Consider the following 23,403-nt stretch of genomic DNA (forward strand, 5'->3'; position numbering starts at 1 on the left):
CAATCACTTTTCAGATTGGAACCTTTTACTGTACCTTGTTTAGAATATTCCAAACACTGGAAACGTGTTTGGGGCAATTGTGGACCAAATTAGCACTATAAATACAATAAATTAATAGACAACAAAAGAAACTGTATAAGAAACCAACAGTCTAAACATAACTTATATATCTGATAGTATTAGTAACACATGTATAACTTAAGCTCAAAAGTAGAAAAGCTTCGGAACACGTGGTATGGTATGGCTCTCCGAAGGGGCGGGTTTAGTGATGTGGACTTCCGGTATACATACAGAAGAAGAGGGCGGTTGTTGCCGGGTGGAGACAGGTAGGAAAAGTTTGAAAAATAAGTGGTTGATTGTGGCTTATATTTCCATTTTCTCCGTGGGTTCTGCCTGCACCTTTCCCCCTTCCCCACCATCCGCTTGCGATTAGAGGAGCGGTGGGCATGCTTTGCGCGGAGCTCCTGGCGCTCTGTGGTCGCGGGGAGCTGCAGGTTTGCAGCACGTGCACCAAAAAGGAGGAAGAGCGGAGGAGGACGCCGCGGTGGCTTGTGTGTACATGTGGTGCTGGGAGGCGCGGTGAGTTGCCCTTTCGGTAGCTCATTTATTCTGTACTTAATAAAATATTTTGGCATTATGTATTTTAAGGGGAGGGTTGTAGGTAGAAGAATATACTATTTATTAGTCTGTTTTAATAACAAATTGGCTTATGCATTTTAAAGGGTTTAAACTACTTCGAAAGCTAAACTTTATATGCCGTTATGTTTAAGGTGCAGCAGATTTGCCCAACTGCATTATGCAGTGGTAGTGGTGCCAAGGCTTAAGAGTGAGTGGGTGGGTCTCCACCCTCAACGCTAGTTGCAACTCCCTTGACTCCCTCCCCCCATGTTTTCTACTATTACCGGTAGGTTTTCTTTAATCGTTTTTGTTTTCTAGACAGCGCTTGGTGAGGGGAACGGGAAAACGCTGAGCTCCAGATCTTGTTCTGTTTTGCGCGTTCCACCTTAAAACAGATTTGCCCAACTGCATTATGCAGTGGTAGTGGTGCCAAGGCTTAAGAGTGAGTGGGTGGGTCTCCACCCTCAACGCTAGTTGCAACTCCCTTGACTCCCTCCCCCCATGTTTTCTACTATTACCGGTAGGTTTTCTTTAATCGTTTTTGTTTTCTAGACAGCGCTTGGTGAGGGGAACGGGAAAACGCTGAGCTCCAGATCTTGTTCTGTTTTGCGCGTTCCACCTTAAAACAGATTTGCCCAACTGCATTATGCAGTGGTAGTGGTGCCAAGGCTTAAGAGTGAGTGGGTGGGTCCCCACCCTCAACGCTAGTTGCAACTCCCTTGACTCCCTCCCCCCATGTTTTCTACTATTACCGGTAGGTTTTCTTTAATCGTTTTTGTTTTCTAGACAGCGCTTGGTGAGGGGAACGGGAAAACGCTGAGCTCCAGATCTTGTTCTGTTTTGCGCGTTCCACCTTAAATCTGGTCTGTGCATCGGCGGATCTGGAGAATGCGGCTTTGTTGTCCTTCCATGTTAAATTGTACAGCGCTGCGTAACCCTAGTAGCGCTTTATAAATGTTTAGTAGTCTCCGGTTGGAAGTAGAAATGTTTTGCAAGATCAAAAATTGGATCTTGTGGTCTAGAATTTGCTGCTATTGACTCTTGTCAAATATTTTATTTCTTCAACGGGGAATCTCTATATTTTCTAGGAGCAAACAATTTCACATATATACACAAACTACTGCTCCTAATACAGATATTCAAAAATATCTTTATTTTCATAATTTTCCCCTACATTACAGACCACAGAACTCAATCTCTCAAACCTTTCGCTGCACCAATCAGTCCACACACCATATCCTTATTAATTAAGCTTGATGTACCCTCACTTATTTAGTCACACAATACAGACCATACTATAATTCATATGGCTTCAAACCAGCCTAAAACTATGTACATCCAAGAGCTATGCTCTCCAATACATTGTCCGCATGTTACCCCAAATACTCAAAGTCCTTATTGCCAAAGCAGTGTATACGTGTCCTTTAGATTGTAAGCTCTTTGAGCAGGGATTGTCCTTCTATGTTAAATTGTACAGCGCTGCGTAACCCTAGTAGCGCTTTAGAAATGTTAAGTAGTAGTAGTACTTTGCAACTAATAATCCTTTGACCAGGTGAACCTTTCAGGTTACAATCATTGACATCTCAATGGGTCAGCGTGGCTTAAAGACAGCTTCTGTCGGGCTGCACCAAACTTGTATTAAAGTTCCTCTTCAACCATATGCTTGAGAGAGTGAGTTCTGTGGTCTGTAAGGTAGGGAAAAATTATGAAAATATATTTTTTTGAATATCTGTATTAGGAGCAGTAGTTTGTGTATATAAATAAATATTTTACCCAAGCATCCTCAACACTGGCTCCTCTGGGATCTGGCTGCTTTTCTTTTGTGTTTCAGCAGACCACCTTCATAGCACCTTTAGTCCATGCCTGCCCTACCTGCATATAAAATAGTTTGATGTTTTAACAAGTGTGAACATTTTCTTTGTTGTTGGACTATAATATTTAAAATAATTTCACTTAGCTTTGTGCTATTCACAGTAAGGTAGTCTGCTGCTTCTAGTCTCTAATCCGTGTTGTGCAACGCTTTTTAATATTAACTCCCTTATTCCATAGTGATTTCTCTTCTTTGATATTAAGCTTATTATTCTTAGAGAGTTGTGTAACACTTTCTAATATTAGAGACTGGAAGCAGCAGACCACCTCATTGTGAACAGCACAAAGTTAAGTGAAATTATTTTAAATATTATAGTCCAACAACAAAAAAAATGTTCACACTTGTTAAAACATCAAACTATTTTATATGCAGGTATGGCAGGCATGGACTGAAGGTGCTATGATGGTGGTATGGTGACATTATGAGAATATGACTCTGGTCTCTGTAATGCACCAAAAAAGCTGAGCACCCATCACTATTATTATAATATTATAGAGTACACTGCAGGGAAAAGTAGGGATAAATGTAAGATTAATGGAGACATAAAAGGGGGTTTCTGTATATACTTATTGAAATTAGGAAGGAACCGAATAAACCCACTAATATCATTTAGAATGCTTTTCTTCTCTGACAGCAGTTTACTCAAGTGTCCTCTATATCCTTTGAACTAAAGTAGTAAGCATAGGATCTAGAGGATCTGGTGGACCCAGCTTCCTTTTCTTTGTGCTCCTGATTCAGTGGCGTAGCCAGACCTGACATTTTGCGTGGGCATTACGGGCCCTTTCGTATCCTCCCCAATCCATTCTTGTAGCCCAAAATCAGCCTTAGCCTTCGCTGCACCCCCATCCCTCCCTATAGCCTGACATTAGCACAACTGTTCCTTTTTCTATTCCCCCATCCATGTAGCGCAGCATCAGCCCTCCCCTTTCCTACTCTCTACCCCTCCCTATAGCTAATGTCACCCCTGCCCCTATCCCATAGTGTGGCATCAGCCCTGCCCTTCCCTACCCCTCTCCCCATAGCCTCCCCCCCCTAAAAAAGCACACCAGCATTAAATATGAAACTTTGTTGTTGGTTTTTTTTTTGTACATTCTGGGTTACGCAGCTCCCAGCCTTCACCCCCATGGAGCTTCTCCCTCTCTGTTTAAAAAAAAAAAAAATAAAATAAAATTCCATTCCAGGCAGAAAGCCCTACGCTCTGAAAGCCCAAGATGAAAGTGTCAGCAATGATATACCTGAGAATATCTCTGCTCCAGTCACAAACAAAAGTCCAGTTAAAGTCAAGAGACAGCTTTGAAGTTACTCATGGCTTCACTTCAACAATGCTTGAGAAAAAAAAAATAGCGAACCATTTGGAAATAGTGTCCCAAGTTCTCTTCCCTGCTACAATGCTTGGGCAGTCCAGCTTGGATGTAACTTCTGCCTCTTTTCTTTTCTTTGGCAAGTGTCCAGCTGTCTGTCTTTTTGTTTGGGGAGGGGAGTTTGGGGCTGCACTCACTCCTCGCCATCTCTTAGTGTTGTGAGAAAGCGGTTCACAGAAGCAAAAGCAAAACCTCTGGCTGCTAGTTGCCTCATCCCCTTCACTCACTTCCTTGTACCCCAACTCACAGTCATCCCCTAAAGTAGGGTTGGCGAGATCTTGAACGTCAGAATTCTCAGTGAAGCATATACTGCTGTTTCTCCCCACTGGAGGGTGCACACTGGTGGCTGCTGTTCTCTTTATTGCTGAGGTACGCCGTGTGACCTCGTAATGCGCCAAAGCAGGTCCCCACCCCGATGTCTGACTCCCAACGGACTCACAGTAAAGGAGGCGAGAGAGCTGCCATGTGGCTTGTTTTCTAAACTGTCCTGGAAGCTACCCTGCACAACTGCACGTGACTGAATGCAGCTGTGCAGACAGGCATTGATTGGCGGTCACAGAGACTGCCCCTGGCCTGATCACTTTAAAAGCCACAGGGAGATCCGGAGCAAGCATAGGTAAACTGCAGTTAGGTGAAAAGGAAGCCAGATCCCACTTGGAGGATCTGGTGTAGTTCTAGTGGCTTGATTGAGATCCAGAGGATCCTTGAGTAAACTGCTTGCAGACAAGAAGGAACCGGATCCTAGGCTTTCCACTTTTTGAATCTGGCGCAGCTCCTGCAGCTTGATCGGAATCTGGAGGACGCTTGGGTAAACTCACATATAAGGTACCAGATCCTATGCTTTCCACTGGGAACATCCGAGGCAGCTCTGGCCGCTTTTTGGGTGGAAAGCAAGGGATCTAGAGGATGCAGCTTTTCCCTTTTTCCCTTGGTGAACATTCTCGGTGCAGGTTTAAGGCATAGGTGAACTAGGCACATGCCTAGGGCTCTGTCAGATGGCCTTGGGATCTATTGAATTAGTGTATCTCTCTTCTTCCTTCCCCACCCCTTGCTGTCTAGTATTTCTCTTTCCCACTCCCTTCCCTGTGGTGTGTGTAGCATTTCTCTCCTTTCCTACCACATCTGATGTGGCATTGCTGCGGCAAGCATAGTTTGTATAGAAGACCTATCATGGCTGGTGTAGGGCCATGAGCATAAGCATGTGCTTAGACTGCCTCGTCCTGCTCGCCTCAGAAATTGCTGTTTCTGGAGGGAGTGGGACCTGACAGGCTTTGAACGTACACATATGCTCAAGGTCCCGCACTGGCCATACTAAATTTTCTGTAGAACTGTGAATGCTTTGTTGCCACCCTAAACAGACACTTAGTTTGTCATAGTGGATGGGCTGGCTCTGTGCTTTAGAGCTATATGCTAAAATTCAGCGCATGGTTTCTTAATGCAAACATAATACAAATTTTGCTTCTGGATGCTGTAAGCAAATAGTGCGCAAATTATTGTTGTGTTAGCGAGTACCTTTTTTTCCCCTCCCAGATAGCACACTGCTGTGGTAAGATGCAGCCATGGAGCACTGTACCATATAAACTATTGTGTAAGATCATAATTTCATTACTTGCAATTGCAGTACAAAAAAAATACAAAGAATAGTTCCCCCTCCCCTGACTAACTTAGAATCTCTGATGATGTAGTCACGGCAGCCATTTTGAGAGTGGAAATTGAATGGGCAGGAGTACTTGGGAATTGCTACTGTCCCAAGTATGTTCCTAGACCACCAGGGATTGTAAGATAGACTTTGGGGGGGGGGGGGGGGGGTCCGCTGCCAGATCGCGTTTCCGGTGCGATCTGCGGGGGTTTCTGGGCCGCTGCTAGAGGGAAAGCAGGGCATTACCGACAGGAAACGTCCGAGGCTGCAGGAGCTGGGGAAGTACTCCATAGGCAGAGACGACGTCGGAAGGCGCACTGACGTTATTAGTGACATCAGATGCACATGCTCAGTGCTAGGAATGTGCCCGATGGCTGAAGAGTTGTGCCGGAGCATCGAGGATCACTGTGTCACCAATGATTGTTTAAAATATGAAAAGGGGAGCTGGGTGTGACCCGGGAAAGGACAAATTATAAAAATATGAATGCGGCCGAAATTGGGGCCATGAGTGCGATTGCGCATGCGCGAAGCACTCGTGTCCATTTTTAATAAATTTCAGCCCAGTGATTGCTGGGAAATGGCGAGGGGGCTATTGGAGGCGTCCTGGTTGTCAGGGTAACTTGAAAACGGCGCAAATATGGGTGCAGGCACAGTAAAGTATAGGGAGACCTGCATTGACACCTGCAAACTTAAAGTATAAAAAATAATTTTAAAAGTGTTTTCAAAACTTTTTATTGATAGAATTTAGGTGCAGGAAACCTGTAGATGTTTGCCATGGGTTCATTTTAGTTCCAATTGTATACAAATTGGTCCAATTTTATAAGGTTCTAATTTGACTATTTGAGGGTCAATTTAAAGGAAATGTTTTACATAATGGTCAGGGCAGTGCTCTAACCTGAGTCATGTAATTAAAATTCAAAAATGAAGGTTTTAAGTAATATTTTTAACTTAAAATGCATAATGGAATGTTAATACGGAGCTGTGTGTTTGAATGGAGCTTCCTGATGACTGCACTACTCTAGAAGGGAACCTAACCAGAAACAGTTGGGGAGAGCAATGGAAGACTTCAAGGAGAGAGGAGGTGTATCCTCACCTGTCTGTCTGAGAGGAATAAATGAGAAAGTTTTGATTGAAATAATAAAAAAGTGGGTATACAATGAGTGAGTATTTAAAAACTATAAGGAAGTTTGTTAAAGTTTGAGAGGTTTTAGTTCTTCTCTAGGGGGAGAAAGCTTAAAGTTACTACTACGTGACGTTTCTAAAGCGCTACTAGGGTTACGCAGCGCTATACAATTTAACATAGAAGGACAGTCCCTGCTCAAAGGAGCTTACAATCTAAAGGACAAATGTACAGTCAGTCAAATAGGGGCAGTCTAGATTTCCTGAAAGGTATAAAGGTTAGGTGCCGAAAGTTGCTAGACTAAATACTTAAAAATTAATAGCATTTAGTTTGAGAAACATTTGGAATATAATTCTGAATATAAAAATATATTTTCCTCGTAACAGTGTTGTGCAGGTACTGAAACTTAGAAAGACTTCAGTGAGTCTGAAGAAATTATTACAGGAATTGATATAATATTGTTTCTGAATGAGGAAAACAGTCTTTGGGGGTTAAACAATATTAAGCCTTTATAAAAATTCTTGAAGCCAAATAAGTTTATCGTTTATCACTTATTTATTTACTATACTGTTTCAAATTGCATTCACAAAACAGAACGGTTTACATCATAATATAAAATCTCATATTAAAAAAAAACACATATAAGAAATCCATCAGTTAATAAAAAAGCACAGCAAAACTAAAAGAACATTCTAAAAATATCATCATTGAGCAAGGACAACCATTCATAACAGACTACAATAGTCAGAACCTGACAGACATTCAATTTATATGAACTCATAGAAGTAAAGATATTTTTTAAATTTAATTCAGACCTAGTTCTGTGTGTGGATTGTATGAGAGTTGTGTGTTGTGTGAATGTTTGAAGATCTTCAAGGACACAGCTGCTTCAATGAAGAGGACCTGCTCTCAGAAGCTAGACTAAAGAATTAAAAGTTTATTAGAGTCTGTCAGGAAACCAGACCAGAAAAAAATGTTTATTTTATGTTTTTTATTTAGATTAGAATTCTCAGTTTAAGGTTCCTGTGACAGGCAGGCATACTCACAGCTATACATACACTGAAGGGAGATAGTTTCTTTCCATTTATTTTTAATTTTAAGTAGAGGTTAATGGGAGAAGACAAAGACATCCAAGACAGATGAAAAATTGAAGAACCAAGAAAGCTGGAAAATAGAGATAAGTAGAGAAGAAGAAAAATTAATTCTACAGGACTTTAGACCTGAGAGAAAAACTGTGCACTTGCACTAATACTTATACTTTACTCATACTTACCTTGGGAAAACCTGGAATCTAGAAAAAAAAGAGAAGTGTTAAAATAGTTTAATTTATCATGAAAGTACAGTTTATCTCTTAAATTTACACTTATATACATACCTTGAAAGTGCAGCCTGTAAAGAAAAGGAAAATTGAATTGTTAAGTGAAGTTCTATTAGCTTTATTAATTTAAAGGTTGAGTAATATAGTTCATGTGCAATACTTACCTAAAGAAGTTTTGTCAGAACACAAAATTCTGTGAAAGAGAGACAAACCTTAGTATTGTAAATCTGGATCCAGAAGGGAATTTTAATTATATTTATTGTATACTTTAAAATTATATACATGGTTGTAATGGTTTTAAATAGTTATAACAAATTTTAGTGCAATAAATTTCACTAGTTGCTCTTTAACGAATAGTTCATTCATTCTTACCTGTCTGTGTCATCTGAGAATATGTAACATCTATTGATTCTCTTCACAGTTTTACACATTCACACCACTCTTTATAAAAAAATTTAATCTGGTGGTTTGTATTTATTTATTTATTTGTAGCATTTGTATCCCACATTTTCCCACCTATTTGCAGGCTCAGTGTGGCTTACATTTTCCATAATGGTGATCATCAATTCTGGAAGAGAAATACATATTTAAGGTGAAAGAGACAGAGAGGATTAGGTATACAGTTATAGAAAGTGCATTTTCATAATCAGAAAATAAAAGGTGTTGGATTAACTTCAATTGTGATAGATTAATTTGGACAATCAGGTGGGGTGAGGTATTTTCTTATGTCTAGCTTGTCTCCTGTGAGCTAAATACAGTTTAAAGTATCTCATCTGAATTCACGACTACAAATAAAAGGTTAAATAAGAAAAACTGTGTGACGCTCATAGCAGCGGGTGACAGTTGGAAGAAGAAATATTGGGTGGAGACAGCTAAAGTGTATGGGAGAGAGGTATAGAGAATGTATGACAATCTTGCAGACTGTTAACCCCAACATAGTACAACTGTTCATACCTATTTCAACCAATCAGGATGACTTTTATTCTCTAATAATTGTGTGGTGCTTTAGTTTCAAGGCCAATCATCTGGAGACTTAAGGCTTGTCCTATCTGTCTTCAGCTTGCTTGTTTAAAACAGGAGCTCAGTAAAGTAAAGCAGGAATTGGATGCACTTAAAGCAGCTTCTAAGACTGCACAGAATCATACCAACCTCTCACCACTGCCTCAGAGGATAAAACAACCGAAGAATAGATGGTTCACGGTAGGCTCAGGCAGACTACGTTATGTGGCATAGAAGCATCTGCCCTCACAAGTGTTGCCCCTACAGAATTCTTTTGCTCCATTATAGCACTGTGATGTCCCTGAAAATAGAACGGAGGCGGAAGAAAAAGCAATGAAGGTGGAACAAAAAGATATGAAGGTGCCCAAAGAGAAAAGACACCCCCAAAGCACTAATGTTGAAACTCATACTAGGAAACTGTTGCTACTAGGGGATTCCATTATCAGAGGCATTAATTTGAAACACAGTTCAAGGGGCCATGCACAGTGAAATGCCTTCCAGGCGCCTCAGTTACCAGGAGTACCAAGCAAATAATCTGTATAATCAGAGAAGAAACTAAGGAGTCAAACACTGATGTTGTTATCCACCTGGGAACAAATGACTTGTCCAGTAAAATCCTGCTTGCCATGCAGAGAGCTTTTTAGGAGCTGGGAGAGGGGTTAAAACCTTTGATACAAACAATAGCTTTCTCTGAAGTACTACCTACCTTTTGGAAAGGGAGAGAAAAGATTGCAAAGTACTTAAAATTTCAATAGCTGGTTCAGAGATTGGTGTCACCAAGAAGGATTTAGGTACATAGGAGGATGGGGCAATACATGGAAAAACAAAAGACTATATTGTAACAATGGGCTGCATCTCAATGTGGCAGGAAAAAAAATCATTGGGGAGAAATTCAGATAATATATTTCTATGCATTTAAACTAGAAGGCGGGGGTGGCATAAGGAGGCAGTTCACTTCAAGTGGTCACCCCCAGCTAAAGACAAGATGCGACAGTAGAAAAGAAAGCAATGAAAACAACAATCTTAGCAAATCACTTCTTACCAACACAGCAGGAAGTGAGACTAAACAAAAAAGCTAAACAGAAGATAAAAATTCCACTGAAAAGTAGATGGAAAGCGATGACCACAAATGCTTGCAGTCTAAGCAATAAAGTTCATGCAAGCCCTGATGTTAGAGGCAGACTTAGACATTGTCGCAGTCACAGAGACATGGCTCAATGGTTCCCATGAATGGGATGCGAACGTACCAGGCTATAATCTATTTAGGAAGGATAGAGATGGTCGTAAAGGTGGAGGGGTAGCTCTGTATGTGAGAAATGATATCGCAGTGATTGAAACGACAGGGGCCTGGGGAAAGGAAGAAGCGATATGGATCACCTTAAAAAGAGATGATAGAACCTCTGTCCACGTGGGTGTTGTCTACAGATCTCCGACACAGTCGGAGGAACTAAGTACATAAGTAGTGCCATACGGAGAAAGACCAAAGGTCCATCAAGCCCAGCATCCTGTTTCCAACAGTGGCCAATCCAGGTCATAAATACCTGGCAAGATCCCAAAAATGTACAAAACATTTTATACTGCTTATCTCAGAAATAGTGTATTTTCCCCAAGTTCATTTAATAACGGTCTATAGACTTTTCCTTTAGGAAGCCGTCCAAACTTTTTAAAAACTCCGCTAAGCTAACTGCCTTTACCAGATTCTCTGGCAACGAATTCCAGAGTTTAATTACACGTTGAGTGAAGAAACGTTTTCTCCGATTCGTTTTAAATTTACTACATTGTAGCTTCATCACAAGCCCCCTAGTCCTAGTATTTTTGGAAAGGGTAAACAGACGCTTCACATCTACCCGTTCAACTGCACTCATTATTTTATAGACCTCTATCATATCTCCCCTCAGCCACCTTTTTTCCAAGCTGATGAGCCCTAGCTGCTTTAGCCTTTCCTCCTAGGGAAGTCGTCCCATCCCCTTTATCAGATAAAGATCTGATCACAGACATTCAAAAGCTGAGAAAGAAGAGAGAGGTGCTGTTGCTGGGAGATTTCAATCTGCCAGATGTAGATTGGAAGGTTCCATCTGCAAAATCGGAAAGAAGTAGAGAGAACGTGGATGCTTTTCAAAGTGCTCTGCTCAGACAAATGGTGACGGAACCCATGAGGGAGGGAGCAACGCTGGATCTGGTGCTCACATATGGGGATAGTATGTCAAATGTTCGAGTGGGTGCCCACCTGGGCAGCAATGACCATCAAACAGTTTGGTTTGATATATCGGCTGAAGTGGAGGGCGGCCACTTAAAACAAAGTCCTGGATTTCAAGCATGCTGACTTTAGTAAAATGGGGGAATACCTGAGGAAGGAGCTTATGGGCTGGGAGGACATACAAGAAATGGAAGGGCAGTGGTCCAGGCTGAAAGAAGCTATAAATATGGCCACAAACCTTTATGTAAGAGTAAATAAAAGCAAGAGAAAAAGGAAACCGATATGGTTCTCCAAGCAAGTGGCTGAGAAAATATAGGCTAAAGAGTTGGCGTTTATGAAATACAAAAAAACTCAAGAGGAACACGGAGAGGAATACTGGATGAAACTGAAAGAAGCCAAGAGAGAGAGACATCTGTCAAAAGCGGAAGAACAAATGGCTAGAAATGTAAGGAGGGGCGACAGAAATATTTTCAGGTAAATTAGTGAAAGAAGGAAGACTAAAAAGGGAATTGTGAGACTGAAAGATGCTGCAAACCGTTATGTAGATAATGATGAAGAAAAAGCAAATTTGCTAAATAGATACTTTTGTTCTGTTTTCACAGAAGAAAATCCTGGCGAAGAACCACGATTGACTGGCAAAAGTACATATGAGAATGGAGTGGATATAGCACCGTTTACAGAAGATAGTGTGTATGAACAACTTGAAAATCTAAAGGTGGACAAAACCATGGGTCCGGAAGGGATCCACCCCAGGATATTGAGGGAGCTCAGAGAGGTTCTGGCGGGTCCTCTTAGATTTGTTTGATAAATCCTTGGAGACGGGAGAGGTTCCGTAGTATTGGAGAAGAGTGGATGTGGTCCCTCTTCACAAAAGTGGTGATAGGGAAGAAGTTGGAAACTACATGCCGGTAAGCCTCACTTCGGTTATTGGAAAAGTAATGGAAGCGATGCTGAAGGAAAGGATAGTGAATTTTCCTGGAAGCCAAAGAGTTGCAAGATCCGAGACAACGTGGTTTTACCAAAGGGAACGGAGCATGTTGTGGTGAACAGGCAGCAGCTGTGTCTCCACTTTTGGTGGGCTCTTGCACTTTGTGTGCTGGTGGACAGACAGGGAAGTGCCTGTCCTTGCAGCATTGGCTTGTGTGAACCGCAGTCTCTCTCTTGTTGCTCTGGGTGAGTGCACCTCTTTCTTTTCTTTATGACAGGTGAGCTGGTTAAGTGCTGCTTCCCGTTGTAGGAAGCAGAGAACAGCTTTGAACCTTTGCCCTGGGAGGTGTGCGGGCCTGGAGGCACTGGACAGTAGCAGCGGTAAGGCGGAGGCAGGACTCCCGCACTTCACAGCCTGATGGTGTGGTGGCCATTTTATCTGATCCTGCAGGGATTCCCGTAGTGTCTGTGGCATAGCTTTTAGTAGCGCCGACATCTCTTCCTGCTCCTGCGGTTGGTGCGGGTTGCAGTGGGGACACTCAGGTCCCGGGGGGGGGGGGGGGATGACTCCTCCCTGGAATGTATTTTATTACTTCACTGGGCCTTTTTATTGATGAGATGTTGGGGGTCATTTTTGTTTTCTTAGAGGCCTCTCTTTTGGACCATGTGGCACTGAATTTCCTCTCTTTTGGACCATGTGGCGCTGAATTTAAAGAGGAGACGCTGGAGTTCCGGCTTGGGGGACGATTTGGAGGCTCCTGTTTCTCCTGGCTCTTCTGATGTGGGCCAGGCTTCTTTGCTGACTGTAATTGGGCTGGCTGATTTGGAGGAAGCTGAGCTGCAGCCTGAGTTGGATGACCCCATGGCGCTGAGGGTTTTTCATCGGGAAGAATTGCCTTCTTCTATTACCAAGGTGCTCTGGGCCCTAAATATTGAGTCGCTGAAAGTGCAGTCAGTGGCTGCGGTGAATCTCAAGATGGCTGGTACCAAGAGGCCGTCTATGGCTTTTCCTGTTCATGAGGTCATTCAGAAGCTCATATTCCGAGTGGCCAAAGCGATGTCTCACATTTATCCTCTTGCTCAGGAGGAGCTGGATCATTTACAATAGCCTAAAGTGGATGTCTTAGTGGCTGCGGTGGCAAGAAGACTACTTTGCTGGTTGAGGGTGGCATGGCCCTCAAGGATGTGCAGGACCGCAAGCTGGAGTCTGCTCTGAAAATGTCTTGAGGTTTCGGCTTTGGCATTGCAGGCTGTTGTCTGCGCTTCTGTCTTGGGTACAGCAGGCTGCTAATTATTTGTTGCTGGTGCTTACCACCTCCCGAGTTTCCTGATGTGGAATCTCGTCTGGTTTATTTGGCAGATGCTTGTATGATTTAGTCTGGGTGACCGCCAAGCAGATCTCCTTAGTCATGACCGGCCATAGTCTGTTCTGGTTGTGGCACTGGGCTGCGGACGTAATTTATAAGCAGCGTTTGGTTAAACTGCCCTTTAAGGGCAAGCTCTTATTCAGGGAAGATTTGGAGAAGCTGGTTAAGGTTTTGGAGGACTCCAAGATGCAGCGTTTACCAGCTAAAGCAGGTCAGCTGAGGGCTTGATTGCGGGACAGTAAGAGGTATCACATGTGTCGCCCCTCCTTTTCGGCCAAGTCTCTGTATTGACAGCAGCAGTATTTTCGAATGGGTAAGCTTCTCTCTGGGAACTCTGGCAGACTTGCTTCCACTCTGCAAATGTCACAGTGATGGGGCGCCAGTCCACATCTCCATCTCTATAGTGGGGCAGTTGTCCCATTGTTATGAGGTGTGGGCACACTGACTTAAGACCAGTGGGTCCTAGATCTTATTTGCAACAGTTACAGGTTAGAATTCTCTTCTCCCATTAGAGAATTTTTCTTGGCCATCCCTGTGTTCCACCCCTTGGAAGGTAGAGACCGTTTGTTCTACTCTGGTGCAGCTGGCCCACTTAGGGGCTGTAGTTCCTGCGCAGCCTTCCGAACAAGGATAGGGTCGTAGCTCCATTTATTTTGTGGTTTCCAGGAAGGGAGGATCCTTTCACCCCATCTTGGACCTCAGGCGGGTCAACCAGGATCTCCGAGTACCGCACTTTCGCATGGAAACCATCTGCTCGATCATTGCAGCGGTTCAATCCGGGGAATTTCTCACGGTGCTGGATCTCGAGGAGGCCTATTTACACACTCCCATCTGGAAACCTCACCAGCGATTTCTACGCTTTGCAATTTTAGGTCAGCACTTTCAGTTCTAAATGCTGCCCTTCGGTCTGGCCATAGCTCTTGTGCACCTTTTCAAAGGTGATGATGGTGGTGACTCAAATTCATCCATATTTGGACGATTGGTTGATCCAGGCATCCTCAGCCCAGGACAACTTACGGGCTATGGCTTGCGTGGTGGTTCTCAGTCCTTGGTCTAGGTGATCGAAGTGGACTGGTCAGCTGATTCCCACCCAGACGTTGAAATATTTGGGGGTATTCTTCAAGGCCGTGTTTCTGCTGTAGCAGAGATGGCTCAAACTATAGGAGCAGATTAATTGTTGCTAGATCACTCTCCCCGGGTTTTGGCTTATGTCCGGATTTTGGGTTGGATGGTGGCGACCCTGGAGGTGGTTCTGTGGGCCTGGGCTCACATGAGACCTCTGTAGCAGTCCCCGTTGAACCATTGTTCTCAGAGGACTACGAGAGATGACTGCTGTGGCAGCCACTAGCAACGTCGCAGTCCAGTTATTTGCTTTGGGGCGTCCCTCTGGCGACTTCCGAGTGGATGGTATTGATTACTGATGCCAGTCTCTCGGGATGGGAGGGGGGGGGCACACTGTGCTTTCCATTACAGGCAGGACCTCTGGTCAGAGACGGAAGTGCAATGGCCCATCAACCAGTTGGAGCTTTGGGCTGTATACAAGGTACTACTGGTGTTTCAGTTCCTTCTGGAGGGAAAACCGGTACGGGTTCTCTCTGGCAACATGACGGCGGTTACTTACATCAGTTGATGGGGGTACTCACAGTCCTTTGTTGGAAATGGAGGTGTTGCTTCGGTGGGCGGAGGTTCTCCTTCCGCTACTTTCTGCGACTCACATTGCTGGCGTAGACAACGTGCAGGCCAACTTTCTCGGTCATAGAACTCTGGATCCGGGCAAATGGGCGCTTTTTGTGTTTTACCTGATTGGTACTGAGGGGCTTCCAGGCTGGATTTGATGGCCACCAGCGGCAATTCCAAAGCACTTTGCTTTTTTAGCAGAAGCGAGCAAGGCTCCAAGGGCTTGGATGCTCTTCTTCAGTTGTGGCCGGACGATGCCCTTTACGTTTTTCCATCTTGGGTGCTCCACCAGATTCAGTCTCGCCGGGGATGCGTGATCTTGGTGTCTCTTGACTGGCCTAGACCGCTGTGGTATAAGAATCTGGTTCGGCTGTTGGTTGCAGAGCCCTTCTGTCTTCCTTAGGTTCCCATTCTTCTGTCGGGCCAATTCGGATGGAGGTTCCCTCCCGCTTTGGTTTTATGGCCTGGCTTTTGAGTGGGCGAAGTTGAGAAAGAGAGGATATTTGGGTGATTCGGTCATCGCTACCTTGCTTCCACTGCTTATGCTCAGGTTTGATGTGTCTTAGTCATGATGCTCTGAGAGGGTGTTTTCTCCTTTTCATGCCTCCTTACCTCATATGTTAGCCTTCTTGCAGCACGGGTTGCAGAAGGAGCTAGCGGCCAGTTCTCTGCGTGTGCAGGTGGCGGCCTTGGCTTGTTATTGTGGCCGTGTTGCTCAAGCTCCTCTGGCATCTCATACGGATGTAGCAAGTTTCCTCAAAGGAGTGACATGGCTTTGGCCTCCAGTGTTGCTCCCTTGTCCGAGTTGGCCTTAATTTGGTCTTGCAAGGCCACGGTTCGAGATCTCACTCTCAAATCGGTGTTTCTGGTGGCCATTTCTTCAGCTTGCTGGGTTTCAGAGCTACAGGCTCTCTTGTCAGGATCCCCTTCTTTGCTTCTCAAAGTCAGGGATGACGGTCCATACGGTCCCTTCTTTCTTTCCAAATATGGTCTCGGCCATTGTTCCTTCATCTTTTCGGGTGGAGGACTATCCTAAGTTTTGGCACCTGTGCTTTCTTGATGTTTGGTGAGCTCTCAGTATTTGATGGTTACCAATGATTCAGATTGGACTACCTTTTTGTGCCCTTTTCAGGGTCTAGGAAGGGTGATGCAGCTTCCAAAGCTACCATTGCCAAATGACTTTGAGAGGCTATTTCCTCTGCCTATATTCTGAATGGTTGATCCCCTCCTGATCATTTGCGGGTGCATTCTACGTGGGCTTTAGCTACTTCCTGGATGAAAGCTCATGTGGTGAATCGGGAGATTTGTAAGGTGCTGATTTGGTTGTCCACCCACACCTTTCTCAGGCACCATCATGTAGACGTCTCTTCCTGGGCAGACTCTTCTTTTGGGGCTGTGGTTCTTTCACCTGGGCTGACTTCTACCCCCCCCCCCCCCCCCCCCAATTTAGATACTACTTTGCTACATCTCACAGGTTTCTGGCTTCATCTGATGCTGATGCTAAGGACCAAAAAATTCTTACTTGATGATTTTCTTTCCTTTAGTCACAGCAGATGAATCCAGAATCCCACCCTTATTTGTTTCCTGACTTCAACTGTAAGAGACCTTTTTTTCTGTGAAGAGTTTTGCTGCATAGTTTTGTGGAGGTCGGGATTGTTTTCTTTGTTCTCTTATTCCTTTTAAGTATTCAATTTTGGCTGTTCTGTGTGTGATGCAGCTCTCTGAGGAAGGGGCGTTGTTTCTTCTGTCTTTTCCTTCTGCTTTGTTAGAAGAAATACTGACTAGTCAGGGAGCATTACATCCTATTAGGCACTGTTCAAGTCTCTATTAACTCCACCTGCTGGTAGACTATCACAACCCCACAGGTTTCTGGATTCATCTGCCGTGACTAAAGGAAAGAAAATTATCAGGTAAGACACAATTTTTTGTTACATTCCTTTGGGGAGCAAGTGTGGATGTTGAAACTTGGTTCAGTCAGTAAAGACACTGCATAGCAGCCTGATTGTTTCAGCAGTTGCACAGCTCCAGTCATGATTCTCAGGAGAACATTTGAATTTCATACAGTACCAGGGTTCACTCCTTTTCTGCAAGATCTTTCTTCTTGATGGGATGTGAGAGTCAGTTAATTGGATCATTCAGCTGTTTTTTTACAGCTAGAAGGCTTCAAGTCCTTTTAATTGAGTGGTTCATTGTATTCCCGTACTAGAATAAACCGTATCTTTATGAATCAACAGATCAACTCTCTTCTGTCCCCTTGCAATTCACGTGTCTGATCATTCTGCAGGAATCTGTTTAGTAGTCCTCGGTGAGCCTTTCTCTAGCTGCACTAGAGGACTCTCCTCTGAAAACTTCTGCAAGTTTCTGCCTTATTGGTTATACCAGTTGGTTGGTTACCGGACTGATATTCTTGATTATCTTATAGTACTGACAGCTTATTCAAGTAGCCAGCCTTGGATGGCTCTTCTAGTTCTCAATGGTGATCGAGTGACAGCCTCTCAGAGACCAGATTTCTTGTATTCCTGTTGCTTGCAACCCTAGTTAGTCTGGCCGTCAGTGTTTTTCACCAGTTTAGGTTATATCCCTGGCACAGAGGCTTGGTTGTATTTCCAGCCTGTTCTGGTCAGAGGTTTATCCCATATGGTAGTCATCTACTTCCCCAGACTACCAGGATCAGTTTTCTAGATACTGTTGATTTTGTTATCTACTTTCTACGGAAGTGTACCTTTTACCTTGCTTCATCTGTCAGTTGTTTCTCTATAGTGGGGTTCAGTGATACTTCTAGATCTCCGCATTCAGCAGTTGTATTCAGGCTCTTTAGCAGGTGTATCCTTGGGCTGTCCAGTTGCCTGTATTCTCTAGTTGTATATGTCGTTCAAAATACCAACTGAGTACACCACTGTATTTCCAGCGATCATGATAGTTGGTTTTCATGCTGGATACCTTAGCTAATTTCTCAAGCTGAAGGGCTCAACACTTTTCTCAGGCTAGATACCTTAGCGTTAGTTTCAGGTTAAGTACCTCACCTCTTAGGTCAGAGCAATTAGGTCAGCTATCTTCTTAGGTGGAAGGACTCAGCTTGCTTAGGCTGTCCGTTTTGGTTCTCTTGTTGACTGGACTAATTCTACTCTCTTCCCAAGCAGAAAACTTTCATTTATGATCTTTGCAGACTAAATACCCCAACTTTATTTCAGGCTGCATAGCGCAGCCATCCTTTCTGCCTCCATAGCTCATTCTTCTTCTTTGGTGGCATAGCTTGCCTCTCATGATAGCTTGCTGCTTAGACTGCATGGTGTGGCTCGTTGCTTTTTTTTTTTTTCTTAACTGAATTGTAAACCTCTGTGGTGGTGGTTTCAATCAGCGGTTTATTAAATAGAATAAATCTTTTCAAGTCTGAGTTGACCACCTCTCTTCTCGAGCTGGGTGGTTCAGCTCTCTGTTCAGGGGGAATAGTGCACCTTTTCCACCTTGATAGCTAAGCTATATTCTCAACTTAGTTTGTGAAGAGACCAGAGTAATCCGATTTGACTCCACTCCCTTTTCAAACCTTCATAGCTCTGGTTTCCTTTGCAAAATGTCATTGTTTTGCGACAAAATCATGCCGCGCCCTTTTTTTTAAGCTGAGGGCTGAGACTCTAGCTCAAGCTGGAAAATCTTGGCTCCTTTTCTGAAATTCGCTCAACTTCCCCTTTCATGCTGTCTAGTTTAGCTTCCTAAAACTCAGCTATGTTATTTCTCTTGAGTCTGCTTTTTGCTGCCTTCATTTCATCCCACCCTGTTTTGGGGAAATGCTTTGCTACATCCTGTTGGTCTGGACTGGTCTGATAGGATTCTAAGGAAGGAAAAGCTATTTCTTACCTGATAACTTTTTTTTCCTTTAGTCCTATCAGACCAATCCAGAATCCCTCTGTTCGTTTGTTTGCATCAAGCAAGCTATCCTTGCACCTCCTTTCTTTTGCAAGCTTTATTGGAAATGTTTTTCCTTTCAACGTTTCCTATATGCTCCTTGGTTTACAACTCCTGACATAGTCAATAGGAAGCACGTCAGTAGAGTTACATGCACATGGCATTGGCTGAAGTATGACTTGCAACTCCTGATGCAGTCCAAATAGACTACATATCAGTAAAATATGCATCTGTTTCCCTACACATGGCATTAGCTGAGTATAGCATGTTGGATGTCAAAACTATTGGTTTTCTGACACTGTGATCATGAGCACTACCACTTGGCTATTCAAAATACTGAACTTGCTATAGCTGCACAGTACGTTAAGGGGTTACTCACAAAGAACTACTTTTTAATCTCACAAAGAATTACTTTTTATTCTGTCTCCATCTGCTGGTTGACAGACATAAACCATTAGTCTGGACTGGTCTGATAAAACTAAAGGAAAGAAAGTTACCAGGTAAGACATAACTTTTGCATTACAGAAACATAGGATTTTTTTTAATCTACAAAATTAGGACTAATAAACCACAAAATATACACTGTCTGGGGGAAAAAAACGAGCCCCTAATCATTTTGCAATAACTGCAAACCTGCACAAAGTTGACATCTATTTCAAACACTGCTGTGTGGTTTTCTAGAAATCCATTTTAATGTTACAGAGATGTCAAATTTTAAATAACAGTAACCAAAAGTTAGTTTTCACAGAAGCAAGAGACCATTTTTTTCTCAGAAATTCAGCCATTGGGTGGGTCATGTGATGCAGTGAGCGGCAGTGGATGTGTTTCCCACTAGCTGCTCAGGAACCCGTCTCCAACCTTGAATTTTCATCAACTTCCTTGATCATAAACAACCTCTCCTCCATAAAAGTTCCTATACCCTATGGACAAATTTCTTACACAGTCGGGGATGGCTGCAGCAGCAAAAACCTCAAAACGCAAGGATGAGCGGTTCAGAACGGCGGAAAACAAAATGGCACCTACGTCCCCAGCAGCTTCCCCGCCTCCCATCTCAGCCGATTCCATGATTGTGGAGCTTACAGACTTAGTAGTAAGAGCTTTGGACCCCCGATTCATGCAGCTTTCAGATCAATTAGCAGGATTAACATCATTAACCTAGGAACTTACCCGCCGCACGGGTGAACTGGAGGCTAGAGTGTCTGAAGTGGAAGACACCCAGCAGGAGCAGACAGGCTATATTGAAAGACTGGAACTACTGATTACGGAATACCAACAAAAATTGGATGATCTAGAAAATTGTTCCCGCAGTGAGAATTTGTGCTTCGTGGGATTTCCAGAGTCTATTGAAGAGGGACAGATTAAGCAAACGGTGGAGACTTGGCTTTGGTGAGATTCCTGGAAGCAAGCGAAGGAGGACTGATCCGCTTGGATAGAGCACACCGGGTGGACCAAAAACAACCGCGCAAGACAAGGCCAAGGGTGATTATTGCAAAGTTTCATAACTATTCTCAAAAGGCGGCAGTGCTACGTTTGTACAAAGGCAGTAAGGAAGATATAAAATTTGAGGGAGGCCTGATCAAAATATTTCAAGACTACTCAGCAGTATTAACTGCCCGTCGCTGGGCTTTCACCGCGGTGTGCGCCTGACTAGTGGAGAAGAAACAACAGATTCATCCTGCAGTACCCGGCTATCCTGAGAATACTCACAATGGCTGGAAATCATTCTCGACCCCAGAAGCAGCCACGAATGGACAAACCAACCCCAGGAGCATGGATGAAGATGAGGGAACCTCAACCACCAAATAACTATCCATTTGGACATAACGCTTCTGGGTGAAGCATAGGACAGACTGGACAGAGAGGTCTATCAGAGGCCTGTATACTTTAAACCAGACACTGTAACTCTATAAGGAAGGTAACGATTTGTTAAGTAGTGTTGGAGAGGGGGCTCCTTTTCCATTATAGAGCCCTACTTTGTCAGCTGGGTTTGCCTGGCAGATAAAGTATGCTTGTTAGGGACAGAGATTTGGGGGAAGTTGGGGGAGCAGAGAGTAGGAGGGGGGAGTGGGCAGGGGTGGAATGGGAGAGAAGAGGGGGGAAAGGGGCTTGGGGGGAGAGTCTTGCTGAGCCTAGCAAACCGCCATTGAGAGCTTATATGGAAGTGACTAGTGGAGTTTGTAGAAACACTGGAATCTGTTTGAAGGGGGTGGGAAATCCACAATTATTAAATTTGCTCATGGTCCCTGTTGGTATGCATATGTTAAACTTAGCCCCAGGGGTTGTGGCTGGAAGACCCTGGGCAATTGATATTTCAGGTCTATCAATCTCTCAGGCTCAGCCAGAGTAAATGACTAATCACTCAGCACTCAGTACCCTGGAGCGTATCGGGAATCACTTCCCCTGTTAAGCAAACTAAAATTCTTACTACACTTAAACATCATAAAGCATCAATTGCTTGTTTACAAGAGACAAAACTATCAGACGTAGAACACCCAAAATTAAAACAGTGGGTGGGAGAATGTTACTTTTCGTCCTCGGCAGGGTGCAGAGGGGGCGTGGCCATTCTTCTTAAGCATGGCCTCCCATGCATGTCACGTCTAGTAGAGAGGGACTCGGAGGGTAGATATGTCCTAATTCATTTGAATTACATGTGTCAGGAATGTTACATTTGTGCATTCTATGGCCCCAATAACTACGATACAAATTTCTTTCATTCCCTAGTTCAGCTGGGCCTGAAATATTATTCAGTGCCATGGATTCTGTTAGGAGACTTCAATCAGGTCTTAAACCCCACACTGGATAGGTCAACGCCTACGGCCTGCGGAGCACTAGGAAGGGGGAAGGGCCCCCCTTATCTGTTGTAATAACTGTAATCCCGGTACCAACCTTCAGGGGGTGGTAGGCTCCCTTCAGCAGTCTACAAACAAAGTCCTTCCAGACAACACAGCTTTTAGTTCCAAACAGTTTATTTCCCCTCCTCCACAAATCTCAGTTCAAGGGGGTTAAAGTCCCATTCAGTTTCCAAAAACAAAGCAACAAGAAAAAAACTTCCCTTTAAATCCAAGTTCTCCCCAGTTCAACAGCCTGGGTTTCAGTTTTAAAAGTCTTTCCGTTTGGGTGGTTGCAGAATGGCAGTACACCGCTCACAACACAGCTAATTGACTCCTGTGACCACCCACCGCCTTAGAGTCCCTGCAACTCTGCCCCAAAGTACAATTACAGTCCATGTCAACCGGCTCCTCCAAACCTGGTGTGCTGGTCCCTCCAGACTCTCTTTCCTCCAAGCACTCCATTAACTCTACCTCTCTGCTAGGCTGTTGGTTGGAGACCTCCTCCCCCTCCCAGGTGGAAGGAATCTTGTACTGATTTCTAACCCAAGGGAATTGAGCTTTGTCATCCCTGCTCCCCCTTCTGGCCCTCGTCTGCCATAGCAGCTGCTCTTTCCAGTCCTTTTCCCCCTCCCTTCCACGTGGGGGCCATACCGGGTTTTGGGACCTACTCCCCGATCCCTTCTCTCCGGGCCTTGTGTGGAATGTAGTCTGGCCCCATACCTCCTCCTGACCTGCTTAGACCCTCCAACCTCCTTACACTGTGTAAAGTGCTAGATTTAGTAGACCCCTGCCATCTCTTGCACCCTACACAACAAGACTACACCCACCTTTCAAGAATGCACCAGACATGGTCCCGCGTAGATTATATCCTTATCACCACCTCCCTGTTCTCACAAGTAAGTTCAGCACAGATGGGTCCTATGGCGATCTCAGACCACAGCCCAATCTGGGTGGATTTGACGCTGGGGGTTAGCGCTTGAGATCTCGGTCATTGGAGATTTCCTGCTTATATGACTGACAATTCAGATTTTAAAAGCTTTGTAGCTCAGAAGTGGGCAAATTATTTAGAAACAAATCAAGGTCACCAAGATACTCTGTCCATGTTCTGGGAAACGTCTAAAGCGGTGATGCATGGCGAAATAATTAGTTACATGAGTGGCCGAGCAAAAAGATTAGCCCAAGGCATTATCTTACTAGAACGCCATTTTAAACAAGCCAAACAAGCATATCAAAACCACCCACCTAGGGTCACCTATGATCAAATGATAGCAATGCTGGCTGCTCTGAATTCATTAATTCATGAGCGTACAAAAAAATATCTCTCTTACTGACGCTTCCAATAGTTTAAGTTTGGCAATCGTGCAGTAGAGAGGTGTGGTAGCCGTGTTAGTCCACTCTTAAAGGTTATCAATAGAAATCAAACAAAATAAAACATGGAAAAGAAAATAAGATGATATCTTTTTTTTTATTGGACATAACTTAATACATTTCTTGATTAGCTTTCGAAGGTTGCCCTTCTTCGTCAGATCGGAAATAAGCAAATGTGGTAGCAGGTAGTATAAATAAGAGAAACATC

At 43.8% G+C, this 23,403-nt stretch overlaps 1 protein-coding gene across 7 annotated transcripts in view; it reads left to right on the plus strand.

Annotated features, from left to right (window-relative positions):
• Positions 1-263: 263 nt before the first annotated feature.
• STK31 (serine/threonine kinase 31) overlaps positions 264-23,403 on the plus strand; it is a 330,310-nt gene continuing 307,170 nt past the window's right edge. For 5 of the 7 annotated variants that reach the window (XM_030201906.1, XM_030201945.1, XM_030201953.1 and 2 more), the window contains exon 1: positions 362-579. In XM_030201906.1, coding sequence (XP_030057766.1) covers positions 447-579 — 133 coding nt within the window. In that variant the 5' untranslated portion in view covers positions 362-446. Of the gene's footprint in view, positions 327-361; positions 580-23,403 lie in introns of those variants that run through there. The other 2 variants (XM_030201926.1, XM_030201936.1) reach the window with 1 other exon arrangement.

Source organism: Microcaecilia unicolor, chromosome 1, assembly GCF_901765095.1.
Source record: "Microcaecilia unicolor chromosome 1, aMicUni1.1, whole genome shotgun sequence".
NCBI lineage: Eukaryota > Metazoa > Chordata > Amphibia > Gymnophiona > Siphonopidae > Microcaecilia > Microcaecilia unicolor.